Source organism: Microcaecilia unicolor, chromosome 7 (assembly GCF_901765095.1).
Source record: "Microcaecilia unicolor chromosome 7, aMicUni1.1, whole genome shotgun sequence".
Lineage (NCBI taxonomy): Eukaryota > Metazoa > Chordata > Amphibia > Gymnophiona > Siphonopidae > Microcaecilia > Microcaecilia unicolor.
Genome location: NC_044037.1, coordinates 250408814 through 250427522, shown reverse-complemented (window position 1 = coordinate 250427522; position 18709 = coordinate 250408814). Strand labels below are relative to the sequence as shown.

Sequence of the window (18709 nt, the reverse complement as noted above, 5' to 3'; positions counted from 1 at the left end):
TAATCTCATAAGAAGAAAGATGTCTCGAGGATCTGTGTTAAATGCAAGGATAATAACACATCTGTATTGTGTCAAATTCTTATTTATGTGGAGCATAAGTTCTTAAGACCAAGTAGTTGATACAGAAGAATGCAAAAAAAAAAAAATACAAATCTACTAAGAGCTTTCCTGGCATAGAGAGGGGCAACAAAGCTAATTAGGCTCAGAACATTATCCCCCAGATTCTATAAAGAGCACCCAAATATCCATGCCTAAATTTTGGCACAATACATAGAAGTGCATACAACCTAATTGATAAACCAATTAACATCAATGATTGGATGCTAATCAATTATTGATAATTGGCACCAGTTAGGAATTGTGTGCACGTTTGACTGGGCACCCAAATCCTATATTGCAGAACTCAAAAGGGGGGAGGGGCATGGAATGGTCAGAGGCATTCTCAAAACATGCGTGCAGTGTTATATCGGTGCCCAACTTGCGTGCCAGGATTTATGCCAGCTGGTTTCAGCTGGTATAAGTCCTCGCAACCAAAGATAGGCACAGGAATCCCACTAGGCGCTATTATATAAGCTTGCTCATCCTGGATCACCGTTTATAGAATAGTGCTGATTTTTCCCGGCTCCTATTTTTCAGCACCATTTACTGAATCTGGCCCTATGCTTCTTTGGGAATGTTCCCAATGAGCTGGCCAATGTGTCTGGATAGGTTCAAACCTTGTTAACAAGGTAAAGGTGGCAGACCTAATTCTTTCATCTGAAAGGCTAAGCTTAGAAACTGAAAATCATGCTGAATTAGTTTATGCTTCTAAATAAATGAATAATAAGGACCAGTGCTCCAGTCTTCAGATCCACTCTTTGGCTACAGCAGAGCAGAGAGCTGTGAAGAGAATAGTCTGGAATTGTATTATTGACAGACAGCTATGTGAAAGTGATCTGAAATTCCAGTATTGAAAAGGGGATCCAAGATGGCAGCTGCATGATGAGAGGTTGCAGCATGCCTCAACCTTTTGGTTTTTGCCAGCTGAAATGGGGAAGCGAAAAGGGCAGTCAAAAACAAAGGCCCTCAGTCCTCTTCCTCGCTCCCCAGACTGATCGATACTTTTGTGATATATGCAGGAAAACTGGAACAGGTCCAGAGCCATGATTGTTGGAGTCACAGAATACGGGAGGAGGAGTTGGGCATTCCCTAGGACCGGAAGTCTCTCAGCCTGAACAGTAAAATCCTGCCTTTGCAACCAAGAGCAACAAGCTCCCCTGCCTTTTGTAGTTCAGTACTCTCTGTTAGAGGGAACATGAGCAGCTGGTGTATAGGGTGAGAGTGTGGTTCAGGAGTGTTCACTAGAGGAGGATGTCACTGAAGAACAATAATATAGTGCAGTTGGCTTAGCGCACCCCAAGATGGAAGAGCTCTGTGTTCATACGCCTGTTATCAAATTGTAACTGGGGTAGGAGGATTTAATTTAGACAATGTTCCTCAAGAGCTACCTGGGACATACCTGAATATATCCACAGAAATGAGTTCAGACTCAATAAGTCTGTCTAGTTCAGAAGCAAGTAAAACAATTTTTCCAGTTGTTATAAAGAGTCTGGCTCGTCAAATTAAGACTTTGGGGTATAAATTCAGTATGATTTTCAGTTATCTAAGCTTAACCTTTCAGTTGAAAAAGATTAAACTCTATAACAAGCCGTTTCTCAGATGCAGTTAGTTGAAGTGGTTGTTTCTTTCCTCCTGCAGGTTTTTTCAGTTGGGAGATGTCTGTTCCTTCACAATCTTGGCTTTGTCAATTAAAATATTGAGTGTTTCAGGACTGCATAGGACTTAATAAGGTGGCGTCACTTGATAGTTTCCTGTCTCCCTACCTGCCTGTAGGAGAGCATATAGCCACTCGTTGGGAATGGTCTAGAAAGATTCAAGGAAGGAAAACTAACGAGTAAGGCCTAATTTCTTCATTGACACAGCTATGTGAATATGATCCAAAACTGTGGCATTGATAGAGGATTATGGGAATATATTAATTTGACAGGTTCATGTTTGTATTTGTGAAATTAATGTTTTAATATGTTTTATTGTGAACCGCTTAGCTTCAAAGGCAGTATAAAAATGAATAATTGAAAAGCAATAACCTCTCAGGAGCACTTCCTTTTAGAAGACAGTGTATGCCCCAGAGAAGGATTTATGGCTATACCAGAGTTGGTGGTGGTAGCAGCAGCAGCAACAATCATCCAGACACCTATCCTACAGTGGCAGCCTAAGGCTACCTCGAGTTTTTGAAAGTTTTTGCATCCACTACTAAGATTCTGCCTTCCATCCGAAAACAAACCCTTTAACAGGTCTTGGCAGGCAGTAATGAGAGTCAGATGGGCCAAGGTTATTGGCTATATTTAAGATCATTCCGCTCATGATGCTAAACCAGACCCATCCATGCAGCGTAAGCTGCAAAAAGAATTGGACTCCCTTTTCTGGAAGAGGACGCGGAACACATCATGGAGATCAGCAATAGCTTTTATGCCAAATATTTATTTGCAGTTTAAATTTTAACTTGAGTACAACTTGTTAAGGGAAGGCAATGGCAAACCATTCTGCTAATAGTGTGCCAAAAACTGTCATGCAGGTGGCAACTCCCATAAGTCATTCACAATGCGGTGCTTGCTTAAAGGGGACTACCTTTACCATTTGTTAAGAAAATATGTATATAAAGAAAAACAGTATTTATTAATTTAGTATTACATTTGTATCCCGCGCAGGTTCAATGCGGCTTACATAGTAAAAGGAATACAGAATTACATTGGGAAGTGAATCTACAAGTTTGTTCTTATAACTACCACATGAAGGATGATCAGATTAAAAACTAGAAGCACTGGATACAAAATAGAAGGAAAAGTTAAAAGGAAATCTTTTACTTGAAGGAAGTTACTCCCAGATAAAAAAAAATTATGAACTGGTAAATAGTTTTTTTTTTAATCCAATGTTGGAGCTCTTTTTGTAACTAAGAAGCTTGGAAAAAATGTATTTAATACTAGTAATACCAATATATATTCCCAAGGAAACAAGAAAAGTTGCATCAGCGGCCAAATTTGAGGCTACTGTATTTATGAATAATAAGCATTAATCACATTGGCACATGTTAGCAAATCTAGCCCTGAGAGTGTAGCCCTCTGGGATCAAGAAAAATAGCTGCTGTACCGGACTGTAATTTACTTTGAGCTACCAATGAAAGGTGTGAACAAAATCAAAATAAGCCTCTTCTTTGAAGTCTCAATAAGGATTTGCTGACAGCCATAGCAATGTCAGCTGCCCATCTCCTCTTTCCATTGAAGAGAGAAAGAGATGGCATTGGCTTCTATTCACATATTTACATCTTACTACTGTTGAGGAATATGTGTGACTATGAATTTGGTAACTACAAAAAACCTTATTGAATGAAAAAGTGCTTGACACAGTAATATACAATATTATAATTAAATTTCTGAAAAGGAGGCAAATACCTCAAATAGTCTGTGGACTTTTATCTGTAATGAAGAATTGTGATCTCAACAACTTTCACATAATCGGTCAAAAAACCTCCATACCCTACCTAATGAAACTTTATTCAATTAAATATTTTTTCTAATTTATTTTTTTCCCTAAAATCTTAATAGAGCAGACTAAGATATTCAGCACTCAATCACACTTGTCTGAATCAGTTGTTTCAAACGCTTATCTTAGTGAATCCCAACAGGCTTCCTATTTCACCATAGGGCTTCATCAGGGGAATTGGTATGTTTGTGCTGCATTAGTGATTTTGTTGCTCGAGCTGCTACAGTTCCACTTTCCTAAGATATTGATTCTTAAACTACAAAATATATTGAGGGAACCGATGAAGTAGTGATTATTACATAGGAATTATATGCTTAGAATACCATTGGGTTTTGCTTAACTGAGAGAACTAATCTATGTGGGCATGACTTCACCTCACATGTGGGTCTGATTTGGAGAGCCCCTGTCGTAGGTGAACAGCTTTGCAACTGATTAGTCCCTGTAGTGAAGAACGAATTTATATAGCAGGTCATTTGAACTTTAACCCCTTATTTTGCCCTGTACAACTGTAGAAAAAGCATAGTTCACAACTGAATTAGAAGAAGGTGAGCTATAGAAAATATTGTTTTTCCATTCTTCATACAGCTTGAAGACACTGTTCCCTGATAAAGTAAGTCACATAATGCAGTGAACGATTTTGTGGAAACAGTACTTTATTATAATACTCTGTACAAAAAAAATGTCATTTTTGTAGGTGTGATGGCATTTGGATATAGTTCAACAATTATGAGCAGTTCACAAAGTGTTTTTCAATTTCAGGTTTTTGGAGTCTGCTTATTCTGTCTTTGACAGTTGGACTCTCATGTTGCAGCTTCTCTTGGACAGTAACATACTTTGACTCCTTTGAGCCAGGCATGTTTCCTCCCACGCCTCTGTCACCTGCACGATTCAGGTAAATGCAGTTTATAGTGTGTGGTGTTATATACATAAAGCACAGTGGGATCAATGCAGAAAGCCACGGTCTGATAACTGAGTGCATGGCTTCTACCATGAGATTAGCAAGAAAATATTCTGTAATGGTGCAGTAAGCTAATGAAATGCAAATTCAAAACACGCAGAACTTGTGTCTGGCAGGTTTTCCCTGTTTAGCATGCTTCGGCAAAGTTTTTGTGGTAAGATGGCTTCAAGTGCTAGCACACATCTGCATGAATTGGATGTTGTTGAGCGCATATTAGCCTCACATAAAATTTTTGCTAGGCTAGTATTTATGTGCAGAACTTGCTGGTGCTTTTATTTTCTTCAGACATGCAAATGGTGAAGCTGGTCGTTACTCCAGACACAGCTGGTACCTTCTATTCTGTCTTTAGTTGCAGGTATATACTAACAGAAAAAAAAAAAGAAAATATTGGCAGTAAACCTTTAAAAAACTGGCATAAATGCTCTTGACTAACCCTTCTATACTGCCATAAACCTGGTGGTAACTTCTTGCATTGTGCATGTTAAAATCCCCAATTTACTTCTGTACATTGCAGAGGAATACCTAATGGCCTTATTACCATTCACTTTAATATACTGTGCATCCATATGTACTGCACAAGTTGAACCACTTTTGAACCACTTTTGAACCATTGAACCACTTTTTGTGTCATACGGCCAGTAACTTGTGCGCGGAATGCTCGTTAACTACATTCTTTTGTCCACTGTAGCTTTCTGCATTGACCCCAGTATTTGACAGCATAATTACCATATCACCAAGTCATAACTGCCTTGCAAAAGTTTTCGCACTCTTGTATATTTCATATTCTGCTATCTCTAGAAATAACAGTTTAAAATGCATTAAATTAGGAAGTTTGTTTCACTGATCTATATAGCATATGTCACTGTTTATGAGTGGAAGAATCATGATAATATAGAAATATTGGGGTATTGTGGATCCAAGATGGCGGTGAAACAGGTTGGCTGTTAGGAATGCTCTTGTGATGCTTCTTCCTATTAGTTGAATATTACCTCTTACCTAGTTTTGAGCATGCTAAAGAGGAAGGGAAAGCTAAAGGGACTTCTCCTTCCGAAGCCAAAGACCCTTTTTACTCAACAGGCTTCTATAACGCCTTTGTTACACCTTCCCCAATATCGGGGTTTCTGCTTCCGGAAATGAGAAGGGTCCAGGATTGGAGAGTGTTTCGTTGCTTAGCCTAGGGGGCCAGCTATTCCTCCTGTCCCACAACCAGATGCAGCTATTGTGCCGATTCTTCACCCTGGAGGAAGTGGGTTGGAAGACCTGAAGGGGAACCATACTTCATCTTCGGAAGCATGGTGATGAATTGCTGCTGTGGGTTTTACCTCGCATCCTTTTTCAGAGGGGGCCCAGTGTTTCTTGGATATGGCGTCAGTGGAAACAACTGAGGAAGTTATTCTTCGACTAAATACACCACAGATGAAATTGCGCTTTGTGCTTCTGCGCTTCAGCCATTAGTGAGACCACAAGAGATTTCACTGGAATCAGTATGGACAGCCCTTGAAACCTTACATAACGTGTTGTACTTCTTTCAATTTCCTTATTCTGTGCAAATTAGAGAAGTTAAAACTTGTATTGAAAACTATTTATACTAAGCAGACTCAGCTGGAAGCTGAGGTGACTAAACTACAGGAGAATCAAGCTCAGTTTGCAGGAGATAGACTTTTGCTTCATCGCAAGGTGGAAAACTTGGAAATTCAATGAGAAATTTAAATCTACGAATACTTAATTTTCCATATTCAAGATTTATTTCTCCCAGGGATATGTTTCATAGATTTTTAAAGGAGAATTTTCAAGTACTCTGAGAACTCTTTTCGACCAGTTTAAAAATTATATACCAACAATTCCACCGAAGTTGGAGACTGCGCCTCCCGTTTTTCCTGGGCTATCTTTACAAGATGTATCATAGACAGTTTGGATGTTTCCACATTGATTGAACAGACGGTGGAGGAAGTTTAAAATTAGAGCTACACTTTTAGTTTCTTTTGTGTTTGTACAAGACAAAGATGCTCTATTGAGGTTATATTTCCAAAAAACTCAATCCACCTTTCTGGGAGGGAAAGTCCAGATCTTCCCCAATGTCTCCAAATGGACTCTTGAAAGGAGGAAGAAGTTTATAGAAATGAGACAAGAAGTGTTATTGTTAAAAGCCTGCTTTCAGCTCCATTTTCTTTGAACCTCTCCAATTGCGTAGCTTTTTGAATTCACAGGGTAACTCGGGCTATAGTCCAGTTGTTTATCTGACCATGGTATAGTTAAGGGAAGACTACCTGTTGTTTCTTTTTTTATACTTATTTTTCTAATCCAACTTCCCTTCGAATTTCATCACAGATTCTTTATATTGTGGACTACTTAGCCAAGTTTTCTTGTTTTTGTAATTATTTTTGTGAGTGTATTTTCTTATATTTTGGGGGTTTTTTTCTTCCAAAGATGTGTATATAGCTTTGTATATTTGATTATACAAATAAAAAATATTTTAAAAAATAAATATAGAAATATTTGAAAGTGAATATGATGAAATCAAAACATCTTGATTGTATAAGTCTTGCACACCTTCAGTCAATATTTATTTAGTTAAAACATTTATATTCTGCATAGTCCCACAGTTCCCAGTGGATTGCAATATCACATAATCAAAATGTCTGATACGAACAAGACAATAACACGGGCCGGGATGAAGGAGCCTGCATTCAGGTGTTATACCTGGTCCTTTCACTCAGCAAGGCATCAATGAAAGGTCTCACATTGAAGATGATTTTCCTGGTTGCAATTGCATCAACACGGTGGGTTTTGGAATTGCAGGCTGTCTCGTGCAGGGATCCATTTTTTTTGTTTTACGGAGGTGGGAGTGTCTATCAAGATGGTGCCTTCGTGCTGCTGCCGAAGGTGGAGTCTGCTTTTCACCTTAAGTCAGTGGAACTGCCGTCCTTCCACAAAGAGGAGAGGGAGTGAAATTGTGACCTTGTGGCTGTTGGATGTGGCAGGGCTCTCATGCAGTATTTGAAGGTCTTGAACGAGTTCAGGAGGTTGGACAGATTGTTCCGTTTGGCAGGCAGAAATTGGGCCTTATGGCATCGAAGGTGGAGATGACTTATTTGTTGGCAGACAAGCAGCCTCTGCCGGATTTGAAGGCTCATTCGACATGGACGGCAACCTTGTGGGCTGAGGCTTCGTTTGTGACACCAGCTGGTATTTGTAGAGCAGCGATGTGGACTACCTTGCATACCTTCACAAAGCAGCATCAGGTAGATGTAGCGACGTGAGAGGCTGCCATTTTTGGTGTTTCTATTCTACGGGCGGCAGGCCGGAGTCCCACCCTCATTTAGTGCTTTGGGACATCCTACTCGTTCTGGAATAGTGGGAAGATACGTAATGGAAGAAGAAATTAGGTCTTACCTAATACTTTTCTTTCCATTAGTTTTATTTAAGCTCCTGGAATAGTGGGAAGTACTAATGGAAAGAAAATTATCAAGACCTAACTTCTTCTTCCATTACATATCTTCCCACTATTCCAGGAGCCCACCATTGTTTCTGCAAGGTGACTATGCTGTGCAGTTTTGGTAGGCCATAGGGACTGATTGTGGTGCAGCTTTGGCTTTCGAAGCGTATTTGTTTCTGGTCTCCATTCCAAGGGGCAGTGTCTTCAGCTACCTTAGGTGGGAATTGGATTTGCCTGTGGAATGTGCATAGGCTGTTTCAGTTCATTATGTTCCTTGTCTGGTGGGGAGGGGAAGATCACCTGCTTGGGTAGTAATTACTGAAGGGCTGAGCTAAGGGTCTGAATGTATAGGCTACAGCTCAGCTCTGTATTCTCTATCTCCACCTGCTGGTCAATGGATATGTCTATCCCACTTGTCCTGGAATAGTGTGAAGAACTTCCATACATAGGCAAATGGACATTACAGCAGTAAACATATTCAAATAACAATATGCACTAGGGTATAGAGTGGCATTTCAGAAAGAATGTCAAATTCAGGAAATGACGTCAACTCCTTATGTCACATATGGACATCCATGCCTCATATATTTTAGAATAGGATCAGCCAACATCCAGCCTGTTCTAAAATACACGAGAAATGGGCATCCAAGTGCTGTCTAGAATCCAGCATGAGTATCCATTTTACGAACTGAAAAATCCAAACTGAATTGGGCAAAGCAAGCAACATAGGTGTCTGTTTGGCAGTGGAGGAGTGTCCATATTTATTTATTCGTTCTTATATCCCACAATTTCCAAAAACACACATTTTGGTTCAATGTGGCTTACAGTTCACAGTCAGTAGGAATTACAGTTCCATATTTATCTAGATTTGCAAGAAAGGTGGGAGAGGGGAGATATGACCGAGGTGGAGCACAGATTATTCATAGAGTATATAGGAAGAGGTAGTTACAGATTTGTCTAGATTACATTTACAAAATTTGTCTAGATCATTGGTGACATATATTATCCATAGAATTTCTTGAAGAGGTAAGTTTTTAGTTCTTTTTTTGAAATGAAGGTAGTTTGTAATGCTTTGTGTAATCTTTGGAATTGAGTTCCACAATTTGAACTCCAGGTAGCTGAAGCCAGCCGTATAGGTGGTTTTGTAGACTGTTTCTGCATTTGGGTGGTTAAGTAGCTTCTGGGCTTGCATTTCTTGGTGATATTATAAAATGAAGTAGCTGGCACTCTTCAAAAATCAAGGGGGTAATAATAAACTCATTTTAAATCATTCCCCTCTGAAAAAGCAGATTTTCCACTGTATATTGAACTTCAGCGACAATGCTCGGATACCATAAAGGTTTTTTCTGAGACATCACGAGCCATAATCGTCATTAGCCCCACATTATCTTATTCACTAGTTTCAAAGTTTGCCAACATTATATATTCTTCACTCTTTTACAGCTATTTCATTTGTATATAGATAGACCTTAAGCAAGTACTAAAGTACTCATTTTATTGTCTGTCTTGGGGACCCCAACATGAAATCATGTTTCACTAGCAGGCAGTTTGACTCAGAACCGCTTGGAAGGCTGCAGGTTCTACTTGGTGCAGGGGAGGGATCATGATTCACTGCTTGGGACCATGTTGTGCTGCGCTTGATAGGGTGAATGCGACTCCCGCAGAGGCAGTTAAGCAGTGTTCTCGCTGTGAGACCCACCAGCTGGCGCTGGAGTGCATGCAAGCCAGGAATCCTATGAGACGTGAAGGAATGGTCAGTGGCAGCACATCTTCAGATTTGGCGCAGCATTCAAATTTGCCATGGACTCCTGTCTTTCTGGCAGTGCTGGTGCGCAGTTTGATGCAGGAGAGTGCGAGAATGGGTGCCATTTTTTCAGGCTGACTGGCAGTGAGGAACAGCCGCTGACTGATCATGCACAGAGCGCAGCCGCCATTTTATAGTTTCAGGGCCCAACAGAGCATTCACCTGCATTGGGATCTTTGTTGTCCCCCAGAGTTTATATTGCTCTTGCACCAGGCCTATTTACTGAAGCAAGGATAGTCAGTTGCTGCAAGGTGCTTCAGTTTCTCACCTCACTGCCCCTCTGGCTCCTAAGAGATCTCATTTAGACCTCCAGAAATGAGCAGATACCATATTGGATGAGGGAGAAGAAGATGAGGTTATCGGTCTATTCAAAGGAACCATCATTGAAGGAGCCATTAGAGACGGGAGAGCTTCCTCATGTGGAAGGGGTTGATCTGAAAGTACTAAGGTGGTTCATAAAGATGAGCTCAGTACTCTTATTTATGACACACTGATGGTGCTTTTCATTGAGGAGCCTTCTCCTTTGGCGTCAGGAGTTCCATCTTCATCGATCATAAGAGGGCTTAGAGGTCCTTCTAAGGACCTTCAGGACCTGATTACAGCAGAATGGGTCTCACTGGACATGGGGCTGAGAGTGGTAACAGCTATGAATCACCTATATCCGTTGGTTTTGAAGGAGAAAGATAAATTGCAGCTTCCCAGGGTGGACTCCCTGGTTACGATGGTGACTAAGAAGACCACTTTGCCAGTGTAAGGAGGCATTGCCCTAAAAGAACTACAGGATGGGAAGTTAGAAGGCTCACTGAAACATGCCTTTGAAGTAGAGACTTGCACAGGAACGGGGTTCACGGGAATCCCGTGGAACCTGCGGGGTTCCCTTGGGGACAGAAGCCATTCCTGCAGGGTTCCCTTGGAGACAAAAGCCGTTCCTTTGGAAGTGTAAGCTGCACTTGCGCCATCCTATCACTTACTAAGTACCAAGTTCTTTGAGTGCTGTCTCCTCCTTCTTGCTTTATAACAGCACAGATGTGGATGAACACAGAGGATCTCTAATTAAAAAATGGAAGTTATAAAAAACCTAAACTTAAATGGCTGCATGTGTGTGGATGTGTCGAGTGACGCTTAGATGGTGACTCTGGCTGTGATGAACTATACCGGGCAGACTTGTATGGTCTGTGTCTCATATATGGCACTCTGATTTAGGATGGATTGGAAAGGGCTTAGACAGCAACTTTAGTGTCTGGAACATGAGGACATTGCTGGACAGACTTTTATGGTCTGTTTCCCGCAAATGAGAAGACAAATAGGCTGGAGTGGGCTTCAACGACAACTCAAGCAGTTGGAACATAAGGATAGGGCTGGGCAGATTTCTATGGCCTATGTCCCAGAAATGCCAGAGAGAGACCATAATCAAGTATATAATATCACGTTCTTGACTGTTGGGCAGACTGAACCGTTCAGTTTTTTATCTGCTGTCACTTACACTATTAATCCTTTCTGCTCCCGGGCTGATGTGCAGACCTCAGCTCTGACACAGGCACAAGCATCAGATGTCACTTGACCTACTGGCACGTGCATGTAGCGACCTCTCAGCACACACTGCCAGTGAATGAGACCAGTCTTACATATGTGCACCAAAGTGTTCCAACTTCTGTTCCTTCCTTGCCTGCAGTGCTGCTGCTCGAACTCGTATGTACCATTAAATACTTGTGGGGATGGGTAAGATTCCATTGGGGACAGGTAATATTTCTGTCCCCATGCAACTCTCTACTTTGACGTAGCCTCTTTGAGCCTTCAAGCAGCAGTGTGTAGCTCATTTGTGGCAAGTGCATGCCTGTAGTGGCATCAGAAGTTGGCAACACTTAGGGACATAATGCCCAGCTGGAAGTGGAGTTGGCCTAATTGGTAGATGCTATTTATGACATGGGTTATGGCCTGCAAGTATGTATGGCTGTCATGGCACGTCAGCCACTCTGGTTGTGGCATTGGGCAGCAGATGCAGCGTCAGTCATGTCTAGTTAGACTTCCCTTTTGGTGCAAGTGGCTATTTGGAGACGATCTCGGTAACTTAATGAAAGAACTGGAGAAACCTCAGCCACAGCGGTTGCCAGAGGATAAGCCAAAAGCCTCTGGTCTTCCATCTTCAGGGGGCTCTCGATCACGATTTCAAAATAACAGACGGTACCAGCCTGGTCATCAACAATATGGTTAAATGTCCTGCTATCAGGCACACCAGTCCTTCCTTTCGTGCGGACAGGAAGTTCTCCTCTCAGCTGGAGCACCCCAATGATGTGAAGCTGGCCCACTCTTCTCATCCTGTGGTGGGAGGACATCATCAGGAGTTTTGGGAGGAGTGGGTCAAAATCAAGTCTGATCAGTGGGTTCTGGCTATTCTTATAGAGGGTTACAAGTTGAGTTCTCCCTCCTGATCGCTCCTCTTTTCTTGCAATCTCCTTGTTGAAAGGGAACCAAGGCGGTCGAGGTTCAGGCCACTGTGGATTCTTTGCTGGCGTTCCAGGCCTTTGTTCAAGTTCCCCAGGCTGAACAGGGAAAATGCAGATACTCCGTCTACTTCGTTACCACAAAGAAGGACCCCCCCCCCCCCATTTCCCCTTTTGTCCAGTCTTAGATCTCAGAAGTCTAATCTGCTGCCTCCCAAGTGTCCTGCTTTTGCATGGATACATTAAGAGCAGACGTAACCTGGGTTGAAGCAGGAGAATTTTCATCGCCCTCTATCAAGGAGGCATAATTGCTTATACCCATATGGCTGCTGTATCAGAGGTTTCTACATTTTGCTGTGCTGGGCTGTCACTTCCAATCCAGGGCTTTGCCCTTTGGTTTCGCCACTGCACCAAGAATGTTAACCAAAGCCATGGTGGTCGTGGCAGTCTTCCTTCGGAATCGGAGTTCACCTGTATATCGACAACTAGCTCATTCGCTTATCCTATTTGGACAGTGTGGCGGTGATGGAAAAGTTGCTTTTCTGCAGTCATTGAGTTGGGTGATTAACTTTGAGAAGAGCAGACTAACTCCATCACTGATGCTGGGGTATCTGGGCATTCTATTCGACCCAGTAAGGGAGAGGATCTTCCTCACAGAACACAGGAGGTTGAATTTGGTTCAGAAGATTTATATTTTCCTCAGTCAAAGCAGTCCCAGGGTCTGGGACTACATCCAGGTTCTGGGGTCATCTGCAAATGGAAGTGGTGCCATGGGCAAGAGATCATATGCAGCCATTACTGGATTCTCTTTTTAGCTGCTGGTCTCTGTTGTTACGGAAGTAAGACCTTCATCTTCCTTGGACTCTTGTTGCCAGATGGAGTATGCAGTGGTGGTTGTCACCCAGAAATTTGACCATCAGAGCTTCCTTTCCTATAACTCAATGGGAGTTGGTGACAGCAGACTCCAGCAAGTCAGGTTGAGGAGCTTATTACGAGTTCCATCTAGCACAGGTCACCTGGACATAACAGGAGTCTCATTGGTCAATAAATCGTTTGTAGCGCAGGGCAGTTCAGATTGGCTTAAACAACTTCGCTCTTTTATGGCGGGGGCACGTTCCAAGGTTTCTCAGGACAGTGCAATGACAGTTTGTCAACAAGCAAGGTGGGACCCACAGCCATCTGATGGCTGTGGAGACGGCCTCCCTCGTGAGTTAGGTGAAGAAAAATCATCACTGCTTGTCGGTAGCTCACATTCCTGGGAGCTGGAATGTGGCGGTGGACTTTCTCAGCAGGCACTCCTTGAACCTTGGAGAATGGAAACTATCCAGCCAGGGTTTTCAGCTGTTAGTGGGGTTTTCCACTTCTGGACTTGATGGCAACAAAAAGGAATACCAAAGTCCCAAGTTCTTCAGCCATTGGAAAGAACTTGGATTGATGCCTTCTGCATCCCTGGCTGGAGACACATCTATTGTATCTCTTTCCTCCTTGGCCCATGATGAGCTGCGTGTTGAAAAGCTTTGCACTGCACCAGGGTTGAATAATTCTCATAGCCTCAGATTGACTGCAAAGGCTGTGGTTTGTGGACATGATTTGACTGCCAGATGAAACCTCTTCTTCTTCCACAGGTACACGTCCTACTGAAGCAAAGTCTGGTGCTCATGGAGGATCCATGCCCTTTGGCCTTATGGCTTGGCCATTGAAAAGGCTCAGTCGAGATGAAAAGGTTATTCTGATTCGGTCATTGCTACCTTGCTTCAGGCTGAGAAACACTCTAAATCCATGGCATATGTGAGAGTGTGGAGGACGTTCGAGGGCTGGTATTCTGAGTGTGGACTTCATCCCTCTTCTTCAGGCAGGTCTTCAGAAAGGATTGGCATTGGGTTCCCTAAAAGTTCAGTTTGCAGCTTTGGCCAGTTTCAAGTGCCAACTATAGAAGATCTTTCTTGTGATTCACCTGGCTATTCAATTTTTGGGGGGGGAGCCAGCCGCTTGCGGCCTCTCTTTTGTATTCCATGTCCTGAATGGAACTTTAATTTGGTCCTTCAGGCTCTTCAGAAGCCTCATTTTGAACCACTCCGGAAGGCCGCCTTGAAAGATCTTATGTTAGACAGCATTCTTTGTGGCTGTTATGTCGGCATGTAGGGTTTCATAGCTTCAGGCTCTCTTGTCTTGATCTTATCTTGCTCTTCAAAGGCCGGGATCTTGCTGCACACATTTTTTTTCTTTCTTCTAAAAGAGGTTGAGATGAAATGCCGATACCAATCTATGGAGCTTCTGTCCTTTCACAGAGAGGAGGTGGAGGCTCAGTATTCTTCCTTGAAACCTCTCAATGTGCATAGGGTTTCGCAAATTGGACAGACTGTTCTTTTTGGTAAACAAAGGCTTGGCCTCATGACTTCCAAACCAACAGTTGCTTGATGGCTGAAGGAGACTTGCGTCAGCTTATTTGCTTGTGAGGAAGCAGGCTCCTCAGGCTTTGTGCACTCATTCTAAGATGTGTACAGTGACATTCTGGGTGGAAACTACCTTACTGTCCAATGGATATTTGCAAGGCGGTGACGTGATTGACACTTTGCCAAGTTCTACAAAGTGGACATTGTGGCGCCCTCAGAAACCAGATGTAGGGTCTCAGGGTGGCAGTGCCAGGATTCCCACAGGTTCTGGAATAGTATGTAGCTATGTAATGGAAAAAGAAATTTGGTCCTACCCACTATTCCAGAGGCCCACCTGAGGTTTCTGAGATGTTTAGTTAGTGTGAAGTAATGTGCCAGATAACTGTCACCTTGCATGGTGCTTCGTGCATATCTCTTGTTCTGTAAAAGTTGTCCAGAGGTGAGAAGGTCTGTACATGTTTGTGTATCTGGTTAGTGTTAGATTAGTGAGTTGTTTTTATTTTGATTGTATCCTTACTGCTTGTCTACGTAAATACTGAAGAACTGGACTGAGTGCCAAGAGAGATGTTTCTACTCAGTTTTCAGTTCTCTATCTCCACCTGATGGTTGATAGACACAACTATCCCACAGGTTCTGAAATAGTGGGAAGAACTAATGGAAAGAAAATTATCAGATAAGACCAGTTTTCTCTTTTCTCTCCAAAGCTGTATCAGTTTTCCATGTCGATCAGATGGCTATGCTTCCTTTGGTTTGAAAGGATGATTGCAGGGAGGACTATCATACTATTCACATGATGGATGTTCATAATTGGAGTTAACGATTGTGAGAAATTGGACCATTTGTCCTTTTCTAGGGACAAAGGAGAGAAGCTACTAAGAAAAGAACTAGATCTTAATGGCCCATTGAGGCGATTTCCTCAGCCTATCTTCTAAGGGGTAGGGGTGGCCCTTTTAGTCTGTGGGCTCATTCATCAAGGAGTTTAGCTTCCTCTTCAGTGGAAACAATGCAGTTTCTCTGGAAGAAATCCGCAGAGTAGCGACATGGTCATCATTGCATTTGATTTCAAAGCACTGCAATTGGGTGTGGCCTTTGGAACAGGGGTGTTCAGAGTGGGGGTGAAGGATTGTTACATTCCATTCATTCTGGACTGGTCTGGGAGGTGAACAGGAAGGTAAAATCTGATCTTGTGCTAATTTTCTTTCCTTGAGCCGTACCAGACCAATCTAGAGTCCCACCTGATGATGTATTTTGGTTGAGTTGGTTTAATTGATTCCTTGTACTTGGCAACAAAACGGTTATTCCTGTTTGCTGTTGTTGTTTTTTTTTTTCTTCCAAGACGTGTAATAAGAATGTAGACAAATGCTGTTCCAAGCACCTCCTGGGGTTTTTTTGAGGAATGTTTTAGGAGAAGATCATCCTAGGCTTTGCTAGACAAAATACTGAGGAGCACGAGGGAGCAGAGTGCTCTTCATAGAATAGAGCTTACAAGCTTTTATTCTTTATCCTTCTGCTGATAGGACCATAAACCCATTCATTCTGGCCTGGTCTGGTAAGGACTTGAGGAAAGAGAATTACCAGGTAAGACCAAATTTTACCTTAAACACATAACACAGTTTAATAAATAGGCCCCTAAATGTGTTTTGTTTTTTTTTAATTATTTTTCTTCCTCTTATTATGTTTTACGTATACTGTGGGAAATAAGTTGACAAAAGAGCGCCTGTGTGGAATGTGCAAAATGGTGCCTCATTTATATAAGCAGTATAGACTCCTGTGTGCCATTTTAAAAACGGACATTCAGAACCATCCTCAGTAGCATACACGTCCTGACATTTAAAATGTTACACCTGCTCTATTGAAGCTGTAAATGTGTGTGTATGCGCATGCGCACACTTAAATATTTTTTATATAATATTCACCAACATGGTAGTTCCTGCGCAGCTCAGCCAAAAGTATGTTTCCATGAACATTGGCACTTCTAGCAGTATGTTCCATCTTGTCAGCACTTTAACTTATGTGTTTGTATTTGGTTACACAATTTTGAGCAATTTGTTATGTGTAAAAAGATGCTTTACATTTGGAAAATACTTTATAAAATTACTTCCATGTGATTAACTGAAATGTCAATTTGTTAAAATAGCTTTGACTTAAGAGATTCAAGGTAAGATTTTCCCAAGTTCATCATATTAAATTTATATATTGGTTTTATGTCTTGTAGATCCAAATATTAATCATACTGGGGGTTTTTTAATCAATATTTTAAGTAAATATATTTGCAGGCTTCTAATTCATATGGTATTAATACTGTACTAAGAAAGTCATGCTCAAACATACATTGTATTCAGCTGGTATTTGGTACAGATTGTTTCTGAAGTATCTGTGTAATTTAGGAGAAGAAAATTTGAAACATTTATGTATAAATGTCATTCAAATTGTGCTTTGTTTAAAAAAAAAAGGATCTTATAAACAGATTTTATGGCAGTGTAAAGTGCAAAGTTAGCAAAAAAAAAAAAATGTGTGCATGGTCAGTAGAGGGTGGCATTATACAGGCAAAGCAGCTTGTCTGGTTTTGAGGTGAAAAGTGCATACATAGCCCATAAGGATTGGTTCACTTGGATTAATAGTCTACCCCTTTAAATAAAGGGTACTAGGCAGTGAAACTTTGATTTATGTTGCTTTCCTGTGTTTTATTGGATTTAGATGAAACAGTACCTGTAATTCAGTTCTTAACAGCTTCACATGGAAGACTTGTCAATAGCTTTTTTTTTTTTCCAGTTTGAAATCATATTTTTTTGTGATAGTTGGATTAGTCTCCAAACTGAAGGTGCTTCCTTGTATATTTTATTACCCTGAGCAATAATGGAATAAAACACAATGTCTATTTCAAAAGTCATATAGAAATAACTTTAAAATTTTATTTTTGATCCTTCAAACTTTAGAGATGTGTTTGTTTCTTTTTGAATAACGAATAAACAAAGGCCAGTAAAATTGAATTTAGTGTGCCAACACAACACCTCTTTAACTTATTAGCAAATTGAAAGATATACAAATTAAATCTGTTTTTGAATTTAAGTCAATTTGGGGAGGTTGGTTATCAAACTGTACTGATGGGCTTATTAATTAGTAGGTCTGAAAATAATTCCTAAACAAAATAGGGGGGAAAGACCCAGATACTGCAAATAAAAGCTCGTGCAGCTGAATAAGGAGCAAACATCTGATCTGTTTTTAAAATATCAATATTCCTTTTATCATTTTGAATTTTAATTCCAGAAGAACTATTTGCTTTATTTATTTATGTAAAATGCTTATAATCCGCACTATCTACCACTCTAGACGGCATGCAAAAATAAGGAACATAATACATACTATTCATTGTGTTGAGGTTTCTAAAGGATCTTTCCAGTTAGGGTCCCTTTTACTAATGTGTTCTAAGACAGTGTTTCCCAAATCCGGTCCTGGAGTTCTTCTTGCCAGTCAGATTTTCAGGTTATCCACAATGAGTATGCATGAACCTGATTGGCTTCCATTAATGCAAATCTCTTTTATGCATATTCATTGTGGATATCCTGAAAACTTGACTGGCAAGGTGGTACTCCAGGACCGGACTTGGGAAACACTGTTCTAAGAAGTTAGCTTGAGATTTAGTGTGCACTGTACATGCACAAGCGTGATAACTGTTATGGTGCTGGTATGAGCTTGTGCTAATTAATGTGCTAACTGTTATGGTGCTGGTATGAGCTTGTGCTAATTAATGTGCTAACTGCATAGCTGGGTGGGGAATGGTTTAGCACACAATACTTCACCATGCACTGTTGGTGTTGCACTTTGTGCAGAAACACTTACCACCCTTCTAATAGAATACCTTAATGTGTGGTAACTGTATGGGGCTGTGCTGGGAACTCTACCAGCAGTCAGTGCACAGATTTTGCACTTACCATTTTTGCATTTAACTCGCGTAAGTGCAGAAGTTTACCACACTTTAGTAAAAGGCCCACTTAGTCTTTTCCATCGCTTTACTTAGACTTAAGTCCACCTGGGCACATTGGGCAGCAAGTGTTCTCCAGCATGTTCGATCGGCTACAACAGTTTACATATCTTCCC

At 41.3% G+C, this 18709-nt stretch overlaps 1 protein-coding gene across 2 annotated transcripts in view; it reads left to right on the top strand.

Annotated features, from left to right (window-relative positions):
• Positions 1–18709, top strand: part of LOC115474409 (ADP-ribosylation factor-like protein 6-interacting protein 6) — a 56906-nt gene that overhangs the window by 11935 nt on the left and 26262 nt on the right. For both annotated transcript variants that reach the window (XR_003942851.1, XM_030209862.1), the window contains exon 3: positions 4339–4471. Coding sequence is in view for 1 of the 2 variants with exons in the window: in XM_030209862.1 (XP_030065722.1) it covers positions 4339–4471 (133 nt within the window). In the remaining variant the exon portion in view is untranslated. The remainder of the gene's footprint in view (positions 1–4338; positions 4472–18709) is intronic.